Source organism: Stegostoma tigrinum, chromosome 16 (genome assembly GCF_030684315.1).
Source record: "Stegostoma tigrinum isolate sSteTig4 chromosome 16, sSteTig4.hap1, whole genome shotgun sequence".
Taxonomy (NCBI): domain Eukaryota; kingdom Metazoa; phylum Chordata; class Chondrichthyes; order Orectolobiformes; family Stegostomatidae; genus Stegostoma; species Stegostoma tigrinum.
Window position 1 is genome coordinate 67,324,985 of NC_081369.1, and position 26,918 is coordinate 67,351,902.

General features: G+C 43.4%; 1 protein-coding gene across 4 annotated transcripts in view; it reads left to right on the top strand.

Moving 5' to 3' along the window:
* fbxo31 (F-box protein 31) overlaps positions 1-23,769 on the top strand; it is a 52,234-nt gene extending 28,465 nt beyond the window's left edge. For all 4 annotated transcript variants that reach the window (XM_059651819.1, XM_059651817.1, XM_059651818.1 and 1 more), the window contains 4 exons: positions 5,276-5,385; positions 5,874-6,027; positions 20,253-20,650; positions 22,851-23,769. In XM_059651819.1, coding sequence (XP_059507802.1) covers positions 5,276-5,385; positions 5,874-6,027; positions 20,253-20,650; positions 22,851-23,073 — 885 coding nt within the window. In that variant the 3' untranslated portion in view covers positions 23,074-23,769. The remainder of the gene's footprint in view (positions 1-5,275; positions 5,386-5,873; positions 6,028-20,252; positions 20,651-22,850) is intronic.
* Positions 23,770-26,918: the final 3,149 nt, after the last annotated feature.

The window sequence follows — 26,918 nt, forward strand, 5'->3', positions numbered from 1 at the left end:
AGGGATCTATGTATCTGCACACCAAGATCCCTCTGTTCCTCCACACTGCCAAGAATCCTATCCTTAATACTGTACTCAGCTTTCAAATTCGACCTTCCAAAATGCATCACCTCGCATTTATCCAGGTTGAACTCCATCTGCCACCTCTCAGCCCATCTCTGCATCCTGTCAAAGTCCCGCTGCGGCCTACAACAGCCCTCTATACTGTCAACGACACCTCCGACCTTTGTGTCGTCTGCAAACTTGCTGACCCATCCTTCAATCCCCTCATCCAAGTCATTAATAAAAATTACAAACAGTAGAGGCCCAAGGACAGAGCCCTGTGGAACGCCACTCACCACTGACTTCCAGGCAGAATATTTTCCTTCTACTACCACTCGCTGTCTTCTGTTGGCCAGCCAATTCTGTATCCAAGCAGCTAAGTTCCCCTGTATCCCATTCCTCCTGACCTTCTGAATGAGCCTACCATGGGGAACCTTATCAAATGCCTTACTGAAGTCCATATACACCACATCCACAGCTCGACCCTGATCAATTTTTCTAGTCACATCCGCAAAAAACTCGATAAGGTTTGTGAGGCATGACCTACCCCTCACAAAGCCGTGTTGACTGTATTTGATCAAGCCATGCTCTTCCAGATGGTCATAAATCCTATCCCTCAGAATCCTTTCTAACACCTTGCAGACGACAGACGTGAGACTTACTGGTCTGTAAATGCCGGGGATTTCCCTATTTCCTTTCTTGAAGAGAGGAATTACATTTGCCTCTCTCCAGTCCTCAGGTACGACTCCAGTGGAGAGCGAGGATGCAAAGATCTTCGCAAGTGGCGAAGCAATTGCATTTCTCGCTTCCCAAAGCAGCCGAGGACAAATCTGGTCCGGGCCTGGCGACTTGTCAGTCTTAATGTTTGACAAAATTTTCAGCACATCAGCTTCCTCTATCTCTATCCATTCCAGCATGCACACCTGCTCTTCAAAGGTTTCATTCACTACAAAGTTCGTTTCTTTCGTAAAGACAGAAGCAAAAAACTCATTTAGGACTTCCCGTACCTCCTCAGACTCCACACACAAGTTCCCTATGCTATCCCTGATCGGCCCTACTCTTTCTTTGATCATTCTCTTATTCCTCACGTAAGTGTAAAATGCCTTTGTGTTTTCCCTGATTCCTTCTGCCAAGCCTTTCTCGTGCCCCCTCCTGGCTCTCCTCAGACCTTTTTTGAGCTCCTTCCTTGCCTGCGAGTAATCCTCTCTAGCTGAACTTGACCCTAGCTTCCTCCACCTTATGTAAGCTACCTTCTTCCTTTTCACAAGAAGCTCCACCGCTCTCGTCATCCAAGGTTCCTTTATCTTACCCCTTCTTGCCTGTCTCAGAGGGACATATTTACTCATCACTCGCAACAACTGTTCCTTAAACAGTCTCCACATGTCTATAGTTCCCTTACCATGGAACAATTGCTCCCAGTCCATGCTTCCTAACTCATGTCTAATCGCATCATAGTTTCCTCTTACCCAATTAAATATCCTCCCATTTTGCCTAATCCTCTCCTCCTCCATAGCTATGTAGAATGTGAGGCAGTTATGGTCACTATCACCAAAATGCTCTCCCACCACAAGATCTGATACCTGCCCCGGCTCGTTTCCGAGCACCAAGTCTAGAATGGCCTCTCCCCTCGTCGGCCTGTCAACGTACTGCGTTAGGAAACCCTCCTGAACACAACTTACAAAAACAGCTCCATTCAAATCTTCTGCTCGAAGGAGGTTCCAATCAATATTAGGAAAGTTAAAGTCACCCATTACAACAACCCTACTGCGTCCACACTTTTCCAAAATCCGTCGACCTATGCTTTCTTGAACCCCTAACGAGGTGACTACTCCCTTGCTGTTCCCAAGTTCCACCCACACTGACTCAGTAGGCAGATCTTCCTCGACAATGCAAGCTTCTGTAGCTGTGATACCCTCTCTGATTAGTAGTGCTACACCCCCTCCTCTTTCTCCCCCCTCCCTATTCTTTTTAAATGTTCTAAACCCTGGAAGATCCAGCAACCATTCCTGCCCATGAGAAACCCATGTCTGTGTTATGGCCACAACATCATAGCACCAGGTACTGATCCATGCTCTAAGTTCATCACTTTTATTCCTGTTACTCCTTGCATTAAAGCAAACACACTTTAACTGATCCCTTGGTTCCTTCCCACTAGCTGGTCTACCTCTTGCTATTGCCTCTCACCTGCATCAACTCTCACCTCCGGTATACAGCTCAGGTTCCCACCCCCCTTCTCAATCAAATTTCTTTACATGTTGGGAATTAATTATCTTAGCTGCAGGACATCCCTGCAGAGCTTCTCAGGGTGATGTCCTAAGCCCACTCATCTTCAGGTTTCATCAGTAACCTTCCCTGCAATACCGGTCAGACACAAATGTTTTTAGCAGTGTCAGCACCATTTGTGACTCTTTGGATACTAAAGTAGACTATGTCTGATAACAGCAATACCTGGACAATATCCAGCTTGTCTGACAAGTGGCAAGTAGTATTCATCACACAAGTGTCAGGCAATAACCGTCACCAGTAAGAGAATCTAGCCATATCCCCTTGACACGCAATGACATTGCCCTTGCTGAATGGCATGAGAACATAAGGAGCAGGAGAAGATAACTTGGCCCCTTGAGCCCGCTCTACTATTTAATAAGATCATGGCTAATCTTATCTCAACTTGACTTTCCTGCCTGCTTTCAATAACCCTACAATCCATTACTAATTAAAATCTACCTCTTCCTTGCATTTACTCAGTGTCCTGGCATCCACCATGCTGTAGGGTATTTAATTCCACAGATTGACAGTGTCACGAGAGGAGTAATTTCTCTTTGTCTTTGTTTTCTTTCTGCTGCCCCTTATCCTAAAACTAAAACTTCTTGTTATAGATTGCCCCACGTGAGGAAACATCCTTTCTCTGTCTATTTTGTTAGTTGCCTTTTAGTATCTTACATCCCTCAACTAGATTTCCTGTCATTCTTCTAAACTCCACAGAGTCTAGGCCTAAACTGCTCAATCTTTTCATAAGGCCTCTCTGGAATCAATCCAGTGAAACTCCCTGTGAACTGTTCCAATGCAACTACATCCCTCCTCTAGTAACCTGTCATTCTAGCAAGCCTGGAATGAGATCAGGTGCTAGGTGACCTTGTCAGTATCCCAAGCTAAGAATCGATGAGCAGGATATTCCTTTGCAGTGATAGTACTGACAACAAACCTTTCTATCATTTCACTAATGATAATTAGCAGGAGGATGTAGCTGTAATTGGTTGGGTCATATTTATCATGCTTCTTACTTGCAGGACAATGCTGGGCAATTTTTCACATTGTTGGGTAGATGCCATTGTTGGCTAGGAACAAGGCTAATTCTAGAGCACATATCTTTGTACTATTTCCAGAATGTTGTCAGAACCCCACCACCTTTGCAATGCCCAGTGCCTTCAGCTGTTCCTCAGTATCATGTAGACTGAATCAAAATAGTTGAAGGTTGGCATCTGTGATGTTGGGGATCTTGAGAAGAGACCTGTAGGAAGTTCCTTGCCTACTTTTGTTCTGCTATGAGATTTAATTTTGTCCAGAATTAATGTTAAAAGACATTCCCTCCCAACAGTGTACCAAAGTATTGCCACTTCTGGTGAGTCTGTCCTGTTAGTGGACATATGATGGAGGAATTTGGGACACTGACTTAAAGCAGTGATTTTCTTGATGTGAAGTCACTGTTTGACTTTGAATCTGAGACTGATTTGGCACAAGTGCCCAGGTGAGGAGGACTTGGCAGAGTTGATTGAGTTTGTTGTAATGATTCCTGGTGATAGCATTTGGTCTTTCCTGTTTTTGATTCATTTTTGACTTTGCAGTATTTTGATGCTGCAGTATGGCAGGGGTACCTAAATGACAACCTGACTGCTTTGGGGTCTGGATCTGTCCCTTAGCTTATTAGAGAACAAGGTGGAATATTGTGTCACAAAAGATGATTTCATAGACCCCACTAATGACACTAGCTGTTGGATACCAATTTATTTGATTAATTAAATTAAAATTATCCTGGCTGAAGTGATCTCTTTGAACGTATGCCTCTGATGCATCGCTCTGCACCTCAGGCTAATTTGTACATTGGTTATGTTAATGTGCTACTGTAGCCCTGAATCAGAACCAATCATACTACTTCAGGATGATGCCAGTGGTTTGGTTGAATGGGCGGGAAGAAGGCAAATTGAAATCAATTTGGGGAAATCAAGGCTGTTCATTTGAGGAGTGTAAACAAAATAAAGGAATATACAATTAACAGAAGTGTAGGAATTGAGACACCTTCCCAGGTCCATGAAGATGGAAGGACAGGTAGATAAGTGTTAAAGAAGGCATGTGGGATGTTTTCATTCATTTGGTTAAAGTCTTGACTATATGAGTGGAGACGTAATGCTGGAACAATATAACACACGGGTTGGGCCACAACTGGGAATTTTTTGTACAATTCTGGTCAGCATATGACAGGGAGGACATAATTGCTTTAGAGACCGAGCAGAGGAGATTTGTGTAAATGTGCTAAGGGCTTGAAAGTTGCAGCTGAGGAAAGATTGGATAGGCTAGGGTGTGTTTTTCCTTAGAATAGAGGACGCTGAGGGTTGACTTAATCAAGGCATACAAAACAATGAGGGAGTTGGATACAGTGTTCTCCCTAGCAGAGGGATCAGTTACTAGGGGCACAGATTTAAGGCAATTTCCAAAAGGCCTTTGATAAATTATTGCATGTAAGTTTACTTCGTAATTTGTGGTGTTGAAGGTAGTATATTGGTTTGACTAGAGGTTTGGTTAACTTAAAAGAAGACAGCGTTAAGAAAGCAGGAATATTTTCAGGTTGGCTACCTATAGTTAGTGAGGTGCCACAGAGATCTGTGCTGGGGCTGTAGTTATTTACAACGTATACTTAAACTTGGACCCAATCCAATTCTAGTGGTTTCTGTCGTGACTGTCACCAATGCATTCACCTGTCCTTTCTCTTTCCCTGTTGATTAAGGTATGCTGGACATCCAGCATTTACTATTGTATTTCCAGTTTTTGTAGCGGCTGCTCCTAGTCTCCCAGTAAGGTTTCTGATGGAGTCAGTGGCCAGCAGCAGCTCCTGAGTTCAGATCCAAAGCCACAAACAGTCAGGGTGGGAATAACGTTCTGTACACTCACAGCAAGGTTTGTATAATGGTCTCTTTGAAAACATTTAATTTCTTTTGACACAATTATGTTTGGCTAACAGGAATTCCGGACTTGGCTAGCAGAGGAGTGGGGTCGAACCCTGGAGGATATTTTCCATGAGCACATGCAGGAGCTGATCCTTATGAAGTTTATCTACACCAGCCAATATGAGTGAGTGACTGTTGAGTATCTTCTGGAACCTTCAATAATTAGCCTGGGCCCAGGATGTGATTGGGGAGGGAGTGGGGTCTGGCCGGCGAGGGACAGAAGAAGACCCAAAGATGCCCATCCCGAAAAAGTTTTGTTTAGTTATATTTTTGATGGTTTAGAGCTTCCATGTAACCATTCTTTTAATTTGCATCAAATCATATCTTTTTGAAATTTGCTCATCAGCCTCTTGAGTGTTGGAAGTAAAACTAAAATATAGCCTCTCCAAGAAAAAGGTCCATGCTACTGTTCTGAATGGAATCACTTTGACAGATTTTTTGGCATGTGCTCAGTGCAGCTCCACCAGGTGAGCAGGTAACAAGCAGGTCAGGGCATGGTGTCAGTATTGTTGGTGTTAGTATTGTTGGTGTTGATGATCAGGAATTCGGGAAGGTGGGTTCATCTTTCAACCGGAGAATGAGGTGTTCTGATGTCTTATGTTTATGTTTCAGTAACTGTCTGACATATCGTAGGATCTACTTACCGCCATCTGCTCCAGAAGACTTGATACCACCTGGTCTCTTTAAAGGAACATATGGGAGCCACGGGCTGGAGATAGTAATGCTGAGCTTCCATGGAACCCATATCAAAGTAACAAAAATCACGGTAAGTGACTGTATGTTCTGTTCCTTCCTGAAATATTATACAATCCTCAGATCTGTGGCAGTAGTCCCTCAGAACATCCCTACTTCCAGTAGGGTGCCCCATGATACTACCCTGTCTTGGCCAGCCTTCCCTACAGCACCCCCAGTTTTGGCCTTGGGATGTTTGCAGGTGGTGAAAATTCTTTAAGTAGTGATGGAGATCACAGCCCAGAGCAGAAACCAACAAACTCTTTTGGGCAAATGTATGCTGAGAGACTATTTCTTGTGTGGAGGGCTCCCTTCTTCTGGGGAGTCAAGTGAAAGGATTGATTTACTTTCCTAGGTTAAGTTGTCTTGACAGCCTATTACTTTTACTGGTAATTATGGAAATATTAGGAAATTACTTGTGTGCAGGGACAAATGAGATCGTGCTTGGCTCAGTTGGTGGCAGTGTACCTCTCAGCTTAATTGTTATGAATTGGATCCACACTGTAGTTTTGAATTGAGTTGTACAAAGCATTGATGAGGCCTCTTCTCTGTCCAGTTCCGGTCTCCCTGTTACAGGAAGGATATTATTAAGCTTGAAAGTATTCAGAAGAGTTTTACCAGGATGTTGCCAGCAAAGGATGGTTTCAGTTATAAGGAAAGGCCAAATAGGCAAGGACTTCTTTCACTGAGATATTAACCCATACCTATTAAAGGGCCATAAAATATTACATCGCAGTGGTTCAAAGCTGCATAGGGACTTTGCTTACTAGTTTGCGGGTCATTAGGTATTTCCTTAGGTATGTCCCCCATGATCTTATTCAACATGCATCTCTCATCTAGCATCGTGACAAACCATTCATCTAATTATTCATTTTCTATTTATGGCATCTTGCTTTGCACAATCAAAATTCATTCATAGCTTGTGGGTGTTGTTGGCTGGGCCAGCATTTATTGCCCATCCCTGGTTGCCCTTTGAGAAGGTGGTGATGAGTTGCTGCATTGAAATGCTGCTGTCCATTTGGTGTAAGTATGTCATTAGGTAGGGAGTTCCAGGATTTTGACCTAGTGACATGAAGGAAGAGGACGCATTTCCATGTTTTGTTGGTGTGTGACTCTGAGGAACTTGCAGATAATGGTGTTCCCATGTATATACTGTCCTGCCCTTTCCAGATGGTAGTAGTCTTGGGTTTGGAAGCTGTTGTCTGAGGGACCTTGATGAATTTCTGCAGACATTTTGTAAATAGTACATAGTATGTACTACTGCTACTAAGGGTCAGTGGTGGAGAGAGTGAATGTTCGGGGATGTGTTACCAATCAAGCATGCTACTTTATCCTGGATGTTGTCAAACTTCTTGTGTTGATGGACTGCACTGATCTAGGTATGTGGGGAATATTCTATCACACCCATGACTTCATCTTTCGATGGTGGAAGGGCTTTGTGGAGTCAAGAGGTGAATTAGTTAGTGATGGAGTCCGTGCCGACCAAATATCCTAAATTAATCTATTCTTATTTGCCAGCATTTGGCCCATGATCCTCTTAAATCCTTCCTATTCATATACCTTTCCAGATGCCTTTCAAATATTCAAAGTCTCCTCCACTTCCTCTGGCAGCTTAATCTATACATGCACCACTCTGTGTGCAAATTTGCTCTTTAGGTCCCTTTTAAAATCTTTCTTATCTCACCTTTTTTTGGACTTCTCTACCCTGGGTAAAAGACTTTGACAATTCACCCTATCTGTGCCTTTTGTGATTTTAGAAACCCCTATTAGGTCACTTCTCAGCTTCCGCTTCACAGAAAATAGCCCCCTGCTATTCAGCGTCTCCCTACAGCTCAAACCTCCATCCTGGCAACATTGTTGTAATTTTTTTCTGAACCCTTTCCAGTTTAACAACACAGTATTCCAAAAGTAGCCTGCTTGCTGCAGGATTCCTAGCCCCTGACCCACTGTGGTAACTGCTGTATTTATATGGCTAGTCCAGTCCAGTTTTTGATCAGTGGTAACCCCCAGGATGTTGATGGTTGGGGTTTAGTAATAGTAATTGAATGTCATGGGCAATGGTTAGATTCACAATCTTCAAAAAGAGACATTGTCTGACATTTGTGTGACATGAATGTTAGTTGCTGCTCGTCAGCAGAAGCCTGGATTTTGTCTCAATCTTGCTGCATTTGAACACGGATGGTTCAGTATCCGAAAAGTTGCAAATGGTTATGAACATTGTGAAATCATGAGCGAACATCCCTTCCTCTGGTTTTATGATGGAGGGAAGGTCATTGATGAAGCAGTTGAGAACAGTAGGCTTAGGACATTTCTTTTGAGGAACTCCTAGATTCCCTGCAGTGTGGAAGAAGGACATTCAACCCATTGAGTCTGCATCAACCCTCTGAAAAGCATCATACCCACCTTCCACTTATGACCCAGCATTTCTCATGACTAAGCCTCCTAATCTGCACATCCCTGATACTATGGACAATTTAGCATGGTGAGTGCACCTAAACTGCACATCTTTGGACAGTGGGAGGAAACCAGGGCTCCTGGAAAAAACCCACGCAGACAGGGGGAGAATGTGCAAACTCAGTCGCCCAAGGGTGGAATTGAACCCGGGTCTCTGGCGCTGTGAGGCAGCAGTGCTAATCACTGAGCCACTGTTAAGAAAAGTCCTTGAGCTGAGATGACTGATGTCCAGAAACTGCAACCATCTTCCTTTGTGCAAAGTATGATCCAACAGCACTTTTCTCCTTGATTCCCATTGGCTCTAGTGCTGCGAGGGTTCCTTAGTTCTGCACTCAGTGAAGTATAGCTTCAACATCAAGGGCTGTCACTCTCCCTTCTGGAATTCAGTTATTTTGCTCGTTTCTAAACCAAGGCTGTAAATAAGATCAGGAGCTGAATGGCTCTGGCAGAACCCAAACTGGGCATCACTGAGCAGTTGCTGCTTGATAGATTTAGGTTAGATTAGGTTAGATTAGATTCCCTACAGTATGGAAACAGGCCCTTCGGCTCAACAAGTCCCCACTGCCCCTTGAAGCATCCGACCCAGACCCATCCCCCTATAACTCTCACATCCCTGAACACTACGGGCAATTTAGCATGGCGATCCACCTAGCCTGCACATCTTTGGACCGTGGGAGGAAACCGGAGCACCTGGAGGAAACCCACGCAGACATGGGGAGAATGTGCAAACTCCACACAGACAGTTACCCAAGGCTGGAATCGAACCCAGGTTCCTGGCGCTGTGAGGCTGCAGTGCTAACCACTGAGCCACCGTGCTGCCCCACTGGTGGTGACATGTTCCATAACTTTACTGATTGAGAGCAGACTGTTGGGGCATTAGTTGATGGGGTTGAATTTGCCCTATTTTGTTCTTGTACTGGGCAGTTTGCCACATCAGATAAATGCCAGTGTTATAGCTGTACCGGCACAGCTTGCCACACCCCTAGACAAGTTATGGAGCTAAGATAACAAAGTGTGAAGCTGGATGAACACAGCAGGCTAAGCAGCATCTCAGGAGCACAAAAGCTGACATTTCGGGCCTAGACCCTTCTAACGTCTTTGATACTGTTGCTGGAATATTGTCAGGAACCATGGCCTTTGCAGTGTCCGAAGTTTCCACCCATTTCTTGGTATCACATGGAGTGAATTGAATTGATTGAAAACTAGCATCTGTCATGATTTAGCAGATTTATTGCTTGGATTGCAGGACTGACATATGAGGAGAAATTGAGTCTGTTGGATTGTAATCGCTAGAGTCAAGAAAAATGAGGGGAAGGCAATCTTACAGAAACCTACAAAATTCTAACAAGACTAGACATGATTGATGCAGGAAGGATGTTCGTCATGGATGTTCTAAGGAAGGGTCACCGGACATGAATCATTAACTTTGATTTCTCTTCACTGATGCTGCCACACCTGCTGAGCTTTTCCAGAACTTCTATTTTTGTTTCTGATCTAGAGCATTCCCAGTTCTTTCGGTTTTTATTTAGGATGTTCCTCGTGGTAGGGCCATTGTTTAAGGATAAGGGATGAAACCTTTAAGACTAAGAGGAAAAGTTTCTTCACCCAGAGGATGGTGAACCTGCGGCATTCACTACCAGTCTTGAGTTACTGGATCTGTTCAAAGTCTGTCCCATTTAAAACTGTGATATTGCCATAACACAATGGAAGGTATTCTCAATGTTAAGGCAGGACTTTGTTTCCCCAGGGACTGTGCAGTATTCATTCTTACTGACACAGAGTCGCACGGATGCAGCTGCAGCTGGCAGACTGATGTTGGTTCACTCACCACCTGCTGCACACCTTGTCTATCTGCCATGTCTTTTACGACTCAGAATATCTTGGTCACTAGTGCTGCAGCTGAGCCACACTCAGTAGATATTGAAGTCCCCCACCTTGAGTACATTGTGTGCCCTTGCCAGCCTCAGTGCTTCTTCCAACTATGTTCGTCATGGAGGAGTACTGATTCATCAGCCAAGGTTGGGGTGGGACTCGGTAACCAGCAGGTTTACATATCCGTATTTGACTAGTACTATGATATATGCCATGGTGTCCGTAGACTATGTTGCAGCCTCCCAGATGTTTCCCACGGTGGTCTTGTGACAGTGGATTATAGTGACATTAAAGTGTGGTTACATAAATATGACTAGTCTGTGAGACACCCGTCCTATTTCTGGCACTAGCCTCCTGATGTTCGTTTGATTTGATTTATTGTCACATATACTGAAGTACAGTGAAACATTTTGTGTGCAGTACAAGCAGATCATAACATACAAAGATCATAGGGTGATTGAGCAGAGCAAGAAATACAATGTTGTTGGCCGCAGAGAAGGTGCACAAAAAGCAGGATCAACATTAGCTTTGAAATTTGAGTGTTCCATTCAGAATTCCAGCAACAGTGGGGAAGAAGCTGTTCTTGGACCTGTTGGTGCATGTGTTTAAGCTTTTGTATCTTCTGCCTGATGGTAAAGGAGGGAAGGGAGTATAACCGGGGTGGGAGGGGTCTTTGATGTTGACTGCCTTACTGAAGCATCAAGAAGTGTAGTTGGAGTCAATGGATGGAAGGTTGGCTTGTGTGATGGACAGGGCTATGTTCACAATTCTCTGTAGTTTCTTACAGTACTGGGCAGAGCAGTTGCTATACTAAGCCATGTTGCATCCAGGTAGAATGCTTTCTATCGTGTGTCTATAAAAAGTTGGTGAGAGTCCTTATGGACATGCCAAATTTCCTTAGCCTCCTGAGGCAGAAAAGGCATTGTTGTACTGCCGTGACCATCACATTAATGTGTGTAGTCCAGGACAAATTGTTGGTAATCGTCACTCCTAGGAACTGGAAGCTCACTACCATCTCCACTGTACTCCATTGATGTAGATGGGGACATGCCCTCCACCTTGCTTCCTGAAGTCAGTCATTAGCTCTTTAGTTTTGCTGATGTTGAGAGAGAGCTTGTTATCTTTACACCACGCCGCCAAGCAGTCTCTCTTTCCTGTGTTCTTTCTCGTCACTGTTTATTATCTGGCCTACAACGATGGTGTTGTCAGCAAACCATCATAGTTTAGATTCCCTACAGTGTGGAAGCAGGCCCTTTAGCCCAACAAGTCCACAGTGACCCTCAGAGCATCCCACCCAGAACTATCCCCCTGTAACCCACCCTAACCTACACATCCGTCAACACTGTGGGCAATTTAACATGGCCAATCCACCTAGCCTGCACGTCTTTGGACTGTGGGAGGAAACCCACGCAGACATGAAAAGAATGTGCAAAATCCACACAGACGGTCACCCAAGGTTGGAATTGAACCCAGGTCCCTGATGCTCTGAGATAGCAGTGTTAACCACTTGAGCCAACATGTAGATATGGTTCAGATGTAATTTGGCCACGCAGTTGAGTGTACAAGGAGTACAGTAGGGGTTGAGTATGCATCCTACCATTATGCAGTGTTGAGGATTGTCAAAGATGAGATGTTGCCTATTCTCACTGACAGTGATCTGTAGGTCAGGAAGTTGAGGATCCAGTTGAAGAGGGTGGAGCAGAGACTTAGATCTCACAGTTTGGAGAATAGTTTGTTTGGGATTATGGTGTTGAAGGCAGAGCTGTTTATTAACCAGATGCTCCAGGGATGAGTGTAGGGATATGGGAGATGGCATCTGCTGTGGACCTGATGACCAGTAGGCAAATTGCAAAGGTTAGATGCAGGCTGGGAGGCTGGAATTGATGTGGGCCATGACTAACCTCTTGAAGCACTTCCTAATAATGAAGGTCAGAGCCACCAGGCAGTAGTCATTTGAGAAATGGGGCATGTGTTTTCTTTGGTACTGTGTGGAGGGTGGACTTCTCGAAGGAATTGGGGACTTCAGACTATAGCAAGACAAGGTCAAAGATGTGAAAGAATACTCCATCAGCTGGTCTGCACAGTATCTGTGTACACAGCTAGAGACTCCATCTGAGCCAGTTGCTTTCAGTGGGATTCATTTAAGGCGGCCGATCTGACATCTGCAGTAGTGACTGAGAGAACAGATTCATCCAACGCTGTCAGGACAGGTCTCACTGTTCCACTGACATCCTGTTGGAACCAAGCTTAGAATGCATTGAGCGCAATAGGGAGGTATGTATTTTTGTTCACTATTCTGTCCTTCTGCAGGGTCATTTCTAATGCCCAGAATGATGCCAGGTGGTCTATCTGATTTCATTCTTTTTTTTGGATGTTTTAGTGATTGCCACAAGTCCTTAAGAAATAGTAACAGGAGTAGGTTGGACGAGTTCAGCCATTCAATAGGATCATGGCTGATATGGCATTCTTCGTGTCGACTTTCCTGCCTTTCCCCGCAACTCTTGAATCCCTTACTGATCGAGAGTCTATCTCAGTCTTAAATATACATAAGGACTCTGCCCCCACAGTTGTCTGTGGCAGCAAGTTACAAGGACTTTCAACTCTCAGAAGAAATTCTTCCTCATCGCAGTCCAAAACTGGTGTCCCTTTATTCTGAGATTGTGTCCTCTGGTCTTAGACTCTCCCATGATGGGAAACATCCTCTCGACATTTACCCTGCCAAACCTCTTGAGAATCCCATATGTTTCAATGAGATCACAATTCATTCTTCTAAACTCCAGGGAGCAGAGTCCAAACCTGCTTAACCTTTCTTCATAAGACAATCCCTTCATACCAGGGAATCATCCTAGTGAACCTTCTCTGAACAGCCTTTGATGAAATACTATCTTTCCTTTAATAACGGGACTAAAACTGCTCACAGTACTCCAGATGTGGTCTCACCAACACCTTGTTCAGTTGCACTAAGACTTTTCTACCCTTATACTCCAACTTCCTGGAAATAAGGGCCAACATCCCATTAGCCTCCCTGATTACCTGCTGTACCTGTGCTCGAGCTTTATATTTTGTGCACAAGGATCCCAGATTCCTTTGAGTTGTAGATTTCTTGAGTTTTCCTCCATTTGAAATAATACTGCTCTTTTGATCTCCCTTCCAAAATGAACAGTTTCACATCTTTCCACATTATGCGCCATTTGGCAACTTTTGCCCATTCACTTAACCAATTAATGTCTCTTTGTAAACTGTTTGCATCCTTCTTGCAATGTACTTTTTAAAAACAATTTTATGTGTTTTCTGCAAATTTAATTACAGTACATTTTCTGTAAGCCCACTGCTCACAGGTTGCTAGTCCAAAAAATAACTCCTTATCCCACTCGCTGTTTCCTGCCTGTTAGCCAATTCTGTATTCAAAACAATATGCTACCTCCAACACCATGGACACTTATGGCTCTTGAGAATTCCATTACTTTTCCAACAAGAGACATTAGGCTAATCAGCCATAGTTACCTACTTTTTGCCTCTACGTTCTTGAATAGGGGTGTCACATTGGTAATTTTCCAATCTTCCAGTGGTACTCCAGAATCTGAGGATTTTTGAAAATTACAACCAATGTATTCCAGTATCTCTGCGGCTATTGTGCTGGTCAAATCCTAAAGGACATAACTGCTAGATTGGGTCTGCAGCAGATAGTGAGAGATCCAACAAGAGGGAAGAACATACTTAACCTGATCCTAGCATCTGCAGCTGGCAGTTTGGTATCTGTCTGTGACAATATCAGTAAGAGTGACCACTGCTTGGTCCTTATAGAAACAAAGTCCTGTCTTCACATTGAGAATAACCTCCATCATGTTGTGAGGCACCGTCGGCCACCAACAGCAGCAAAATTGTACTCCACAATCACCAACCCCATGGCCTGGTATATTCCCCACTCAACTTATACCATCAACCTGATTTGTCAACCTGGTGAAGCCACAAAAACAGAACTATTTGCATGCCAAACAGCATAAGCAGTGAGTGATAGAAACATAGAAAATAGGTACAGGACTAGGCCATTTGGCCCTTCAAGCTTGCATTCAATATGGTCACGGAGTCTCAGTATCCTATTCACACCCTCTCCCCATATTCCTTGATCCTTTAGCCGCAAGGGCTGCGTCCAGCTCCCTTTTGAATATATCTCATGAACTGGCCCCTAAAGCTTCCTATGGGAGAGAATTCCACAAGCTCACAACTTGGAAGTGATAAAATTCTTCCTCATCTCAGTCCTGAATGGCTTACCCTTTATCCTTAAACTGTGACCCCTAGTTCTCAACATCCCCAACATCAGGAACATTGTTCCCACAGTTCCGTCAAGATTTTATATGTTTCTATGACACTCCCCCCTCATTCTTCTAAATTCCAGCGAGTACAAGCCCAGTCGATCCAGTTTTTCCTCAACTAACAGTCCTGCCATCCCAGGAATCATTCTGGTGAACCTTCGCTGGACTCCCTCAATAACAAGAATGTCCTTCCTCAGAGTGGGAGACCATACTTCACCCCATATTCGGCTTGACCCCCACCAAGGCCCTGTATCACTGCCTAAGACATCCTTTCTCCGATACCCAAAATCCTCTCGCTATAAAAGCCAGCATGCCATTAACTTTCCCCACAGCCTGCTGCACCTGAATGCCAACCTTCAGTGACTGTTCCACCCTTACACCCAGGTCTGATTGCACCTCATCTTTTCCTAAACCACCACCACTCAGATAATAATCTGCCTTAGTGATAATGGGAACTGCAGATGCTGGAGAATCCAAGATAATAAAATGTGAGGCTGGATGAACACAGCAGGCCAAGCAGCATCCCAGGAGCACAAAAGCTGACGTTTCGGGTCTAGACCCTTCATCTGATAAGGGTCTAGACCCGAAACATCAGCTTTTGTGCTCCTGGGATGCTGCTTGGCCTGGTGTGTTCATCCAGCCTCACATTTAATTATCTAATAATCTGCCTTCCTGTTTTTGCAATCAAAGTGGATTTATCCACACCTTTATCCACATTATATTGCAGTTGTCAAGTATTTGCCCACTCAATCAGCCTAACCAAGTCACCCTGCAGCCTCATAGCATCCTCCTCACAGCACACACTGTCACCCAGTTTAGAGTCAACTGCAAATATGGAAATATTGCCTTCAATTCCTTCATCCAAATGGTTAATGTATTACTGTGAACAGCTGGGGTCCCAGCATTGAACGCTGCACCAACCGACTCATCTACCACTCTGAAAAGGACCCGTTTATTCCTGTTCTCTGCTTCCTGCTTGTCCACCAGTTCTCTAACCATATCAATATATTACCTCTGAAAACATCAGCTTTAATTTTCCTAACTAATCTCATGTGTGGAACCTGTCAAAAGTCTTTTGAAAGTGGAGATACACATCATCTACTGATTCACCCTTGTCCACTCTACTGGTCATATACTCAGAAAATTCCAGAAGATGTGTCAAGCTTGATTTCAGTTTAGTGAATCCTTGCTGACTAGGGCCAATTCTGTCATCGCTTTCCAAATACTCAGTTATTACTTTGTTGATTATTGACTCCAGCATTTGCCCCACCACCCATGTCAGGCTAACTGGCCTATAATTCCCCATGTTCTCTCTCCCTCCTTCCTCAAAGAGTGGGGTCACATTAGTTACTCTCCAGTCCATTAGAAGGCTTCCAGAGTCTACAGAACACTGGGAAATGATCACCAAAGCAGTTGCTATTTCAAGGGCCACTTCCTTAAATACTCTGGGATGCAGAGCATCAGGCCCTGGCACTAATCAGGTTTTAATCCCATCAGTTTTCACAATACGATTTCCTGATTAATAAGGATCCCCTTCAGTTCTTCCTTCATGCTTGACCCTCTGTCCCCTAGCTGAAGGCTATTTGTGTCCTCCTTAGTGAAGACAAATCCAAAGTATTTGGCAGAGCTAAGCAATTCCACAGCTAACAGATAAGATCTAAACTCTGCAATTCTGCCACATGTTTCTCCAGCAACGGTGGTGGACGATGAAATAATTCACTGGAGGAGGAGGCTCAGCAAATATCCCCATCCTCAACGATGGAAGAGCCCAGCACATCCATGCAAAAGATAAGGCTGAAGCTTTTGCAGAATTCTATCTTCATCCAGAAGTGCTGAATAGATTATCCATCTCGGCACCCTCTAGTGATCCCCAGCATTACAGATTATTCAGACATTTTGATTCACTCCACATGATATCAAGAAACGGTTGGAGGCACTGGAAACTGTAAAGGCTATAGGTGCTGACAATATTCTGGCAGTAGTACTGAAGACTTCTGCTCCAAAACCTTCTGCTTCCCTAGCCAAGCTTTTCCATTACAGTTAAAACACTGGCATCTGCCCATCAATGTGGAAAATTGCCCAGGTATGCCCTGTACATAAAAGGCAGGATAAATCCAACCCAGTCAATTACCACCCCATCAGTCTACTGTCAGTCATCAGTAAAGTGATGGAACGTGTCATCGACAGTGCTATCAAGTAGCATCTGCTCGATAATAACCTGCTCAGTGATACCCAGTTTGGGTTCTGCCAGGGCCACTCAGCTCCTAACCTCAGTACAGCCTTGGGCTCAAACATGGACAAAAGAGCTGAATTCCAGAGGTGAGGTGAGAGTGACAGCATTGACGTCAAGGATGCATTTGACTGGTTGTGGCATCAAGGAGCCCGAGCAAAACTGGTATCAATGGGTATTGGGGGGTGGTTGGAGTCATACCTGACGCATAGGAAGATAGTCGTGGTTGTTGGATGTCAATCATCTCAGCTCCAGGACATCTCTGCAGGAGTTCCTCAGGGGAGTGTCCTTGGCATAATCCTATTCAGCTGCTTCATCAATGACCTTCCCTCCGTCATGAGGTTAGAAGTGGGGATGTTCACCAATGATTGTACCATGTTCAGCACCATTCGCGACTCCTCAGATACTGAAGAGGTCCATGTTAAAATGCAACAAGATGTGGACAATATCCAGGCTTGGGATGACAAGTAGCAAGTGACATGCATTCCACACAAATGCGAGGCTATGACCATCACCACATCTTCCACTGTCAACATCCTGGGTGTTATCATTGATCAGACATTCAGCCGGACTCACCACATAAAACACTGGCTACAACAGCAGGTCACAGGTTAGGAACTGCAGTGAGTAACTCACCTCCTGACTCCCAAAGCCTGTCCACCATCTACAAGGCATAAGTCAGGAATGTGGCCTGGATGAGTGAAGCTGCAACAACATTTAAGAAGCTTTACACTATCCAGACAAAGCAGCCCCTGTCTGATTGGTACCACATCCACAAGAATCCATTTCCCCCCACCACTGACGCTCAATGGCAGCATAGAACAGTACAGCACAGTACAGGCCCTTTGGCCCACCATGTTGTGCTGAACTTTTACTCTAAATCTAGGGTTAATCTAATCTCCACCGCTACCTTATACTATCATCCATGTGCCTATCTAATAGCCGCTTAAATGCACGTAATGAGGCCGACTCCACTATCCTCTCCGGCAATGCATTCCACACCCCCTACCACTCTCTGAGTAAAGAACCTACCTCTGACATCTCCCCAACATCTACCTCCTTACACTTTAAAACTATGTCCCCTTGTTAAAGCTGCCTCCGCCCAAAGAAAAAGTCTCTGGCTGTCCAATCTATCTATACCTCTGATCATTTTGTACATCTCTATCAAGTCACCTCTCATCCTTCGTCGTTCTAAAGAGTAAAGCCCTAGCTGTCTCAACCTTTCCTCATAAGACGTTCCCTCCATTCCAGACAACATCCTGGTGTATCTCCTCTACACCTTTTCTAACGCTTCCACATTTTTCCTGTAATAAGGTGACCAGAACTGGACACAATACTCCAGATGTGGCCGAACCAGGCTTTTGAATAACAACTCTGTCCACCTGTGTGGCAGCTCTCAGGGAACTATGAATCCCAAGATTCCTCTGCTCCTCCACACTGCCAAGAATCTTTCTGTTAACACTGTATTCTGCTTTCAAGTTTGTCCTTCCAAAATGAATCACCTCACACTTTTCAGGGTTAAACTCCATCTGCCACTTCTCAGCCCAGCTCTGCATTCTATCAATGTCCCTTTGTAAGCTAGAACAGCCCTCTGCACTGTCCACAACGCGACCCACCTTCGTATCGTCCATGAACTTGCTAATCCACCCTTCCACTCTTTCATCCACATCATTTACAAAAATCACAAATAGAAGAGGACCCGGAACAGATCCTTGGGGTACACCAGTCGTAACTGAGCACCTTGTTGAATACTTTCCGTCCAATACCACCCTTTGTCTTCTAAGGGTCAGCCAATTCTGAATAGCAGTGTGTACTATCTACAAGATGCACTGCAGAAATACACCAAAGATCCTCAGACAGCACCTTCTAATCCCACGAGCATTTCCATCTGGAAGGACAAGGGCATCAGACAGATGGGACCGCCACCACCTGCAAGTTCCCCTCCAATCGCTCATCATCCTGACTTGGAAATATATTGCCATTGCTTTTCTGTTGCCTTGGTCAAAATCCTGGAATTCCCTCCCTAATGGCATTGAGTCAACCCACAGCAGGTGGACTGCAGTGGTTCAAGAAGGCAGCTCATCACCACCTTTTCAAGGGCAACTAGGGATGGATAATAAATGCTGGCCAGCATGCAATGCCCACTTCCCACAAATGAATTTAAAAAGCTAATTCTTTTCAGGTCCTAGGATATAAGGTATCAGTGCCAGAGTCTTATCTGCCTTTAGCTCCATTAATATGTTTAATACAACTACTTTTGTAGTACTTAATTCCTCCCATGTATTATTTAATATTAACACGATCCCCTTTCAAGGTATCTTTCACCATAACGACTGATGCAAAATAGCTGCAACTTCCCTTGCCATTTCTTTGTTCCCTATAACCACCTCCTTAGATTCATGTTATAAGGGGTGTATGTTCACTTTGGCTGCTCTTTTTTTTCTTTTTAATCTAATTGAAGAAGCTTTCATTGTCAGTTTTTGTCTCCCTCCACAACTGAGTGGCTGGGCCATTTCAGGGAGCAGTTAAAAGTCAACCACAATGCCTTGGGTCTGCAGTTGCATGTGTAAGTCAAATTTTTCAAATGAACCAGGTGAGTTTTTCCAAAGAATGGTGCATTGCCTGGTGGTATTAATGCTGGACTGTTAATCCAAAGACCCAGATAATCTTCTGGGGACCCACATTTGAATCCTGCCACAGCAGTTGGTGGAATTTGAAATCAGTAAAAAAAAACTATAAAAGTCTAGTAATAAGCATGAATCCATTATCACTTGTTGGAAAAATCCATCCGGGTTCACTAATGTCCCTCAGGGAGGGAAACTGCCATCCTTACCTGGTCTGGCCTACATGTGACTCCAGACCCACAGCAATGTGGATGGCTCTTAACCTGCCCCCTGGGCATTAGGGATGGGCAATAAATGCTGGCCTAGCCAGCAACACTCTCATCCCATGACTAAATAATTTTAAAAGCCAATGTTTTTCCGCATTTTTATTGAATTCACATTCTACCACCTGCCAGGGTAGAATTTGAAACCCTGGTCCCAGCATACTGGTAAGGAACTATAGAGTGTGGGGGGTCTCTACCAGCAAGTCTTTCAAGAAGTCTCAGCTATTTCGAGACTGGAGACAAGTGTGTGCTAGGATATCCTAGAATAAAGAAGAATTTGGACAAACAGGTGTCTGGATTCATAGCCTAGTGATAATTAACACTGGACTATCACCTCATCATATTAAGCACTTAGTAGACTTTCAGTGAAACTGAAATGAAAATGTATCAAGACACAATTTTAATACTCTAGTATAGTACTGAACAAAGCAATGACTTATGGGTGGGACAGAATGATGAAAACTAACCTTTTGTTTCTGTTTTGTTTTGAACATTGAGTACAGGGAGACCCTAATGTACCTGCTGGTCAGCTGACTTTGCACATCGATGTCACTCGTCCTGTCCAGTTTCCTGACATCGAGCACCTTCGAAGTTTTGACAAACTTTCCCAAATTGTGCTGGAGGTTCACCAACAAGTGCAATGTGACCAACAGAACCAGGAGCACTGGCAAGAGAGCTCTCAACAAAACACAGGCAGCTTGCAGCCTGCCTGTAATGGTGTCCAAGAACCAAAAGACCACAAAACAAAAGCTGCTGGGATGAGCTCACCGCCTGAGACAGGAGGATCAGAGGGAGCAACTGCAGGAGGGTCACCAGCACCGTCGGTGCCTGGGCAACCCTTTGTGTTACCTGTGGGAGTGATGGCTCGAAACGAAGTGTATCCGAGGATGTGTAGGGCCTGGTAAGAAACCGTTGAGTGCGTGGGCTAAATACCAACAAATTTTTCAAGAAGTCAAAGGTAACATCTTGAAATTGGGCCTAAGTGTGTCCTGGGATATCCTAGGATAAAGGAGAATTTAGACAAACTTGCCAAATAGGTAGACACATGACAGAAACAGTACATTGTAAATGGGCAAACTGTGACAGATTCATTTCAATGTGAAGTCATTTGCTTTACAGTTAGAATGCAGTTACATGCTGTTTGATCAGTTTGAACAAAGAATAGTACAGCACAAGACCCACCAAAGCACGACTCCTTTCGAAACTAAAAGCCTTTTGCCTCTACATACATGGTCTGATTCCCACTATTCCCTGTCTAGTTGTATATCTGTCGAGATGCCTCTTAAATGTTGTTGTATCCTCCACCACTGTCAACTCTGAGGCAGCGCATTTTGGGTATTTAGCACCCTAAGGGTAAAAAAACACTTGCCTTTCGCATCTCTTTTAAACCTGTCCCCTTTTATCCTTAACCTATGTAATTGACATTTCTGTCTGAGAAAAAGACTCCAACTATGCATTCTATCCATGTCTCTCATAATTTTGTAATCTCCTAACAGGTCGTTCCTCAGCTTCTGACCAAGTTTGACTAATCACTCCTCATAGCTAATAACCCCCAAACCAGACTTCATTCTAATAAATAGATAATAAAATGTGAGGCTGGATGAACACAGCAGGCCAAGCAGCATCTCAGGAGCACAAAAGCTGACGTTTCGGGCCTAGACCCTTCATCAGAGATGAAGGGTCTAGGCCCGAAACGTCAGCTTTTGTGCTCCTGAGATGCTGCTTGGCCTGCTGTGTTCATCCAGCCTCACATTTTATTATCTTGGAATTCTCCAGCATCTGCAGTTCCCATTATCTCTTTCATTCTAATAAACCTTCCCTGAACCCCCATTAAAGCCTCCACATCCTTCTGGTAATGTGGAAACCAGAACTGTATGCAGTGTTCCAAATTCTTTTTACTTTATTCATCCATTCATGGGATGAGGGTATCACTGGCTCGGCTAGCATTTATTGCCCATCCCCAATTGTCCAGAGGGCAGTTATGAGTCAATCACATTGCTGTAGGCCAGACCAGGTAAGGATGGCAGTTTCCTTCCCTAAAGGGCATTAGAGAACCAGATGTGTTTTTCTGACAGTCGGCAATGGATTAGACTATTAATTCCAAATACTGACTGAATTCAAATTCTACCATCTGCTAACAGTCCAATGATTATACCACTAAGCCATTGCCATTACCTCCCCATACGGCCTAACTAAACATCTTTACACACTTTTAATACTCCCACATGGGATGAGGGTGTCACTAGTTAGACCAGCATTTACTGCCTACCATAATTGCCCACAGGGCAATTAAGAGTCAACCATATTGCCACGGTCTGGAGTCACATGTAGGCTAGACCAAGTATGGACGGCAGATTTCTTCCCAGTATGACATCAGTGAGCCAGGTAGGTTTTTTTATCGAAGAATTGACAATAGATTTGTGGTCATCATTAAGGCTTACATTTGAGTCTGTTTAGTGAAGTACGGGAAACAATCTAAAAGAGGAATAGAAAACTGCTTAAAATCTACTGGGATGCTCCAAGGGACGGTGTGGACTTGTTGGGCCGAAGGGCCTGAGTTCACACTGTAGGGAATCTAATCTACTTCTACACACTTGTACTCTAATGCTTGAGTCATACAAAACCCTATTTGGAGCACATTTGGAATACTGAGCAGATCTGGACCTGCATCTTATGAAGAATGATGCTGGCTTATTTAATATTATCTTGATCTTTGTAAGACAGTCTTTTTCTACATTAAAGACATTGAAAGTTGTTCAAAGCTTTCAGATAGTCGAGTGTTGTAATTAGCTTTAAAAAAAATCAAGTGTGACCCTCATTAGCCTCTTTAAGAATGAAGAGCAAGTTTTCCTGTGACTGTTCTGCTCTTCTCATTAACATAAATTTACAGAAAAAAATGATAGCTTTCATAATGGGTGAGGTGTGTGAAGAACTTGGATCTAAGTTGTATTAAATGTGTCTGTCAGAACTGGACTATTCTGTAAGATCAGTTTAATTGTGATGAATGCCTATAAATGACTAACATTTTGCCTGCTAGTTTTTTTTTCCCACCGTTTTGTTTAGTGATTCTGAATATTGTTGTCTCTCTGCTTCATTATCAGTTTTTATGGCACTGGCCTGATTGCAGGTCACGGATTCACCAGCCCCGAAAGGACACCTGGACTTTTTGTCCTATTTGATGAGCAGTGTTTCGGCTTCATCTGGCTGGACCTGAAATCCTTCAGTTTATACAGCAGGATTGAAGACTCACTGAGAAGCGCCCAAGCTCCTTTCAGAGAAGCTTTCGAATTGATGCTTAAGAGTATGCAATCATGGACGTCCTGACTAATGTCAGCTCTCGGGGAATGATATGTTACACTTCAGAGAAATCACAGCTGTGTGAAGCAGTCCCTTCCCATGTCCACTAAAGCATGCACTTTGGAAAGAAAGCCTGGTGTTTTGAAGTTGCCAGAACTGCATACCGCCTGCTCCTCACCTTAACCCCAACCTTTTCTCACCTGAGCTACTACCCGAAGGTAAAATTGCTGCAACGATTTCGCAAAAAGTTTTTCAGAGCTGCCTTCGTGGACTGAGCAGAGAAAGCAATGTAGATGGGAGTGTGGAAAACACCAGTGCTCACTTGTGCATTAGCATGAAAGATGGGATGATGATTAAATGAAGCTTTGCTGTACACTGAGCAAACGATGGTTCATTGAGCGGTTCTGAGGGACTTTGCCTTTTAATTTTGTTATAAATTGTTGAACATATTCACTTTTTATTATGTTTGGAGAGGGATAGAATGGGAAGGAAGTGATGATTTTTGTATTTAATGTCACAAACTAGATTATACCCGAACTGTTTCATACACCTCATCACATTCTCAAAATCTGCAAATGAAGACAGTGATGCTAAATCAGGATTTAGTGTTATTTAAAGTTTGGTTCATACTGTTGTGCTTAAAAGATTTTAATTTATGTTAAAATTTATAAAATAATTCAGTTTAATGCTTTAATGTTTGGAAATAATTATTTGAGTTTTATCTAAGACCTAATTAAAAAAAACTTTTGGAAGCTGTGCTGTGTGTGTGATGCTTCCTGCCTATATTGAGGACAAGCTGACATCACGGAAACATAATCTCGTACTTACTAAACTCTCTAGGAATCTGCAGGCCTGTGGATCAGAGGCTGGGTATCTGCAGTGAGTAATTTATCTGACTCCCCAGAGCCTGCCCACAATCTACAAGTGTTTTCATCAACTCCACTTTCTCACCTATTTTCCGTAGTACTTAATTTGCTGAAGCCAAATAATCTGTCTACTTCAGTGTGAACTGTATTCAATGATGGAACGTCCACAACCTAAAGAGAATTCCATAGGTCCAGAATGCTTTGATTTGATTGCTTTTTCCTCTCCTCTGGTGGATTTTCAGCCCTTTGTTCTGAGATTGTTTCCACCTTGTTGATATTGCCTTCCAGTCTTCTCAACTCCAGAGAACAGATTCCATTTACTCAGTATTCTATCATGGAGGTGCCAATGTTGGACTGGGGTGAACAAGGTCAAAATTCACACGACACCAGGTTACAGTCCAACGGATTTATTTAAAAACAAGCTTTCTGAGCCTTTCTCCTCCAAAAGCTTGTGTTTTCAAAAAACCTGGTGGACTATAACCTGGTGTCATGTGATTTCTGACCTTCTCCAATCATAGGAGAACCACCATCTCTCAGGGGTAAATTTAGTAAGTCATTGCTGGTATTGTCTTCAATGCAAGCATATCCCTACTTCATTTTGAAAAATGAAGGTATGTAATATTTGATATGTGGTCTCACCAAAGTCCTTTATAATTGGAGCAATACTTCATTTCCATACTACAATCCTGTTGCAAAAAAGGCAAAGACCACCCAGAAGGACAAGAGGGAACTTAAAACAATTAGAAGAGCAAAAAAAGGAGGCACGAGAAAGGAACTGCGAAAAAGATTAGGGAGCATTCTAAGATACTTTATAAATACAGAAGAATGTAGGAAGTAGGAGCAGGGGTAGGCCAGCTGGCCTTTCAAGCCTGCTCAGCCATTAAATAAATCATGGCTGATCTTTCTGTGGACTCAGTTCCACTTACCCACTTGCTGACCATAACCTTAATTTTCTTACTCTTCAAAAACCTAGATTTGCTTTAAGACATTCAACATGGTAACCTCAACTGCTTCAGTGGGTGGGGAATTCCAGTTTCACAACTTTTTAGGTGAAGAAGTCCTAAATCTGATTTTCACCCTTATTTTGAGGCTATGCCCCTTAGGTCTAGTTTCACCTGCCAGCGTAAACCACCTCCCTGCTTCTATATTATCTATTACCTTCAAAACTTTATGTTTCTGTAAGATTCCATCCCTATTCTTCTAAATTTCAATGAGTATTGTCCCAGTCTACTCGATGTCTTCTGATAAGCCAACCTTCTCAACTCCAGAATCAACTTTGTGAATTTCCTCCACACCCCCTCTAGTGCTTCCTTCAAGTAAGACAAAAACTGTACTCAATACACCAGACTGACCTCACCAGCATGCTGCACAGCTGCAGCATAACCTCTCTGTTTTTAAACTCCATCCCTGTAGCAATGAAGGATAATGTTCCATTTGCCTTAATTATCTGCTGAACCTGCAAACCAACTTTTTGTGATTCATGCACAGGGGCACCCAGGTCCCTCTGCATGGCAGCATGCTGCAAATTTTCATCATTTAAATAATAGTCCATTTTGCTGTCATTCCATCTGCCAAACCCCTGCCCACTCATAACCTGAAAGTATTGTCTGCACATTTTGCCCTATCACTCACCTTAGTGTCACCCGCTAACTTTGACACACTACGCTCTGTCCCCAACTTAAATCATCTATGTAAGTTGTAAACATTTGCAGTCTCAACACTGATCCCCGAGGTACCCAACTAGCCACTGCCAACTAGAAAATTACACATAACGCTGTGTACCTTTATCTTATACAGTTGCATTTTATGTGGTACCATGTCAGTCTTCTGGAAATCTGGATACATGACATCCACTAGTTCCCTGCTGTCCATCGCACTTGTGATGTCCTCAGAATTCCAATAAATTAGGTAAACACAACCTGCCTTTCCTGAACCCATAGTGTGGCTGCCCAATAGGACAATTTCTATCTAGATGTCTCATTAATTCTTCCTTAATGATAGATTCAAGAATTTTCTCCACTAGGTTAAGCTAATGGGCCTATAGATACACGCCTTTTCTCTAACTCCATTTTTAAACAGTGGCATCACACTTGCTGTTTTCCAATCCACTATAATCACCTCAGAATGAATTTTGGTAAATTACCACCGGTGCATTTGCTATCTCGCCCATCATCTCTTTTAGTATCCGGCGATGCATTCCATCAGGGCTAGGAGACTTGTCTATCTTTAGCCCCATTAGCTTGCCCAACAGTACCTGTTTAGTGATAATGATAATTTCTAGATCCTCACCTGCCATAGGGTCTTTGTCATCAGTTACTGACATGTTATTTGTGTATTCCATTGTGAAGGCCGACATAAAATACCTGTACAGAGCCTTGAGTATTTCCTCATTATTAAATCCCTCTTCTTGTCCTCTAAAGGGCCAATGTTTACCTTAGCCACTCTTTTTACATATTTGTAGAAACTTTTGCTATCTAATATATTAAAAACTTTTATGAGGGCAAGAGTAGAATCCAAAAGGACAATCTGTGTGAAGTCACAGGATATTGGAAGGATGTTGCATGAATACTTTGGTCTTCACTCTGGAAAAGGACAGTGTAGGTACAGAATTCAGGAAAAGGGACTGTGAGGAACTTGCTCAGTTTGACTTATGAAATGGGGAGGTAGTAGAGGTGCTGAAGGGCTTAAAATCCCTTGGCCTGAATGAATTGCATCCCAGGCTACTGTGGGAAGTGAGGCAGGAAATTGTGGGGGTTCTGACATAAAATTTTAATTCCTCTTAGACTGGAGGGCAGCTAATGTGGTTCCTCTTTTCAAAAAAGGTGGGAGAGATGAACCAGGAAATTAAGAGACTGGTCAGCCTCAAATTGGTAGGGAAACTAAGGGAGAAAATACTGAAGAAGGAAATTAACATCTACTTGGAAAATTAGTGATAATCAGCATGGCTTTGTCATGCTGTCAGAGGGAGGTTATGCAAAAGAAATTTGTTAGAATTTTAAAAAAATG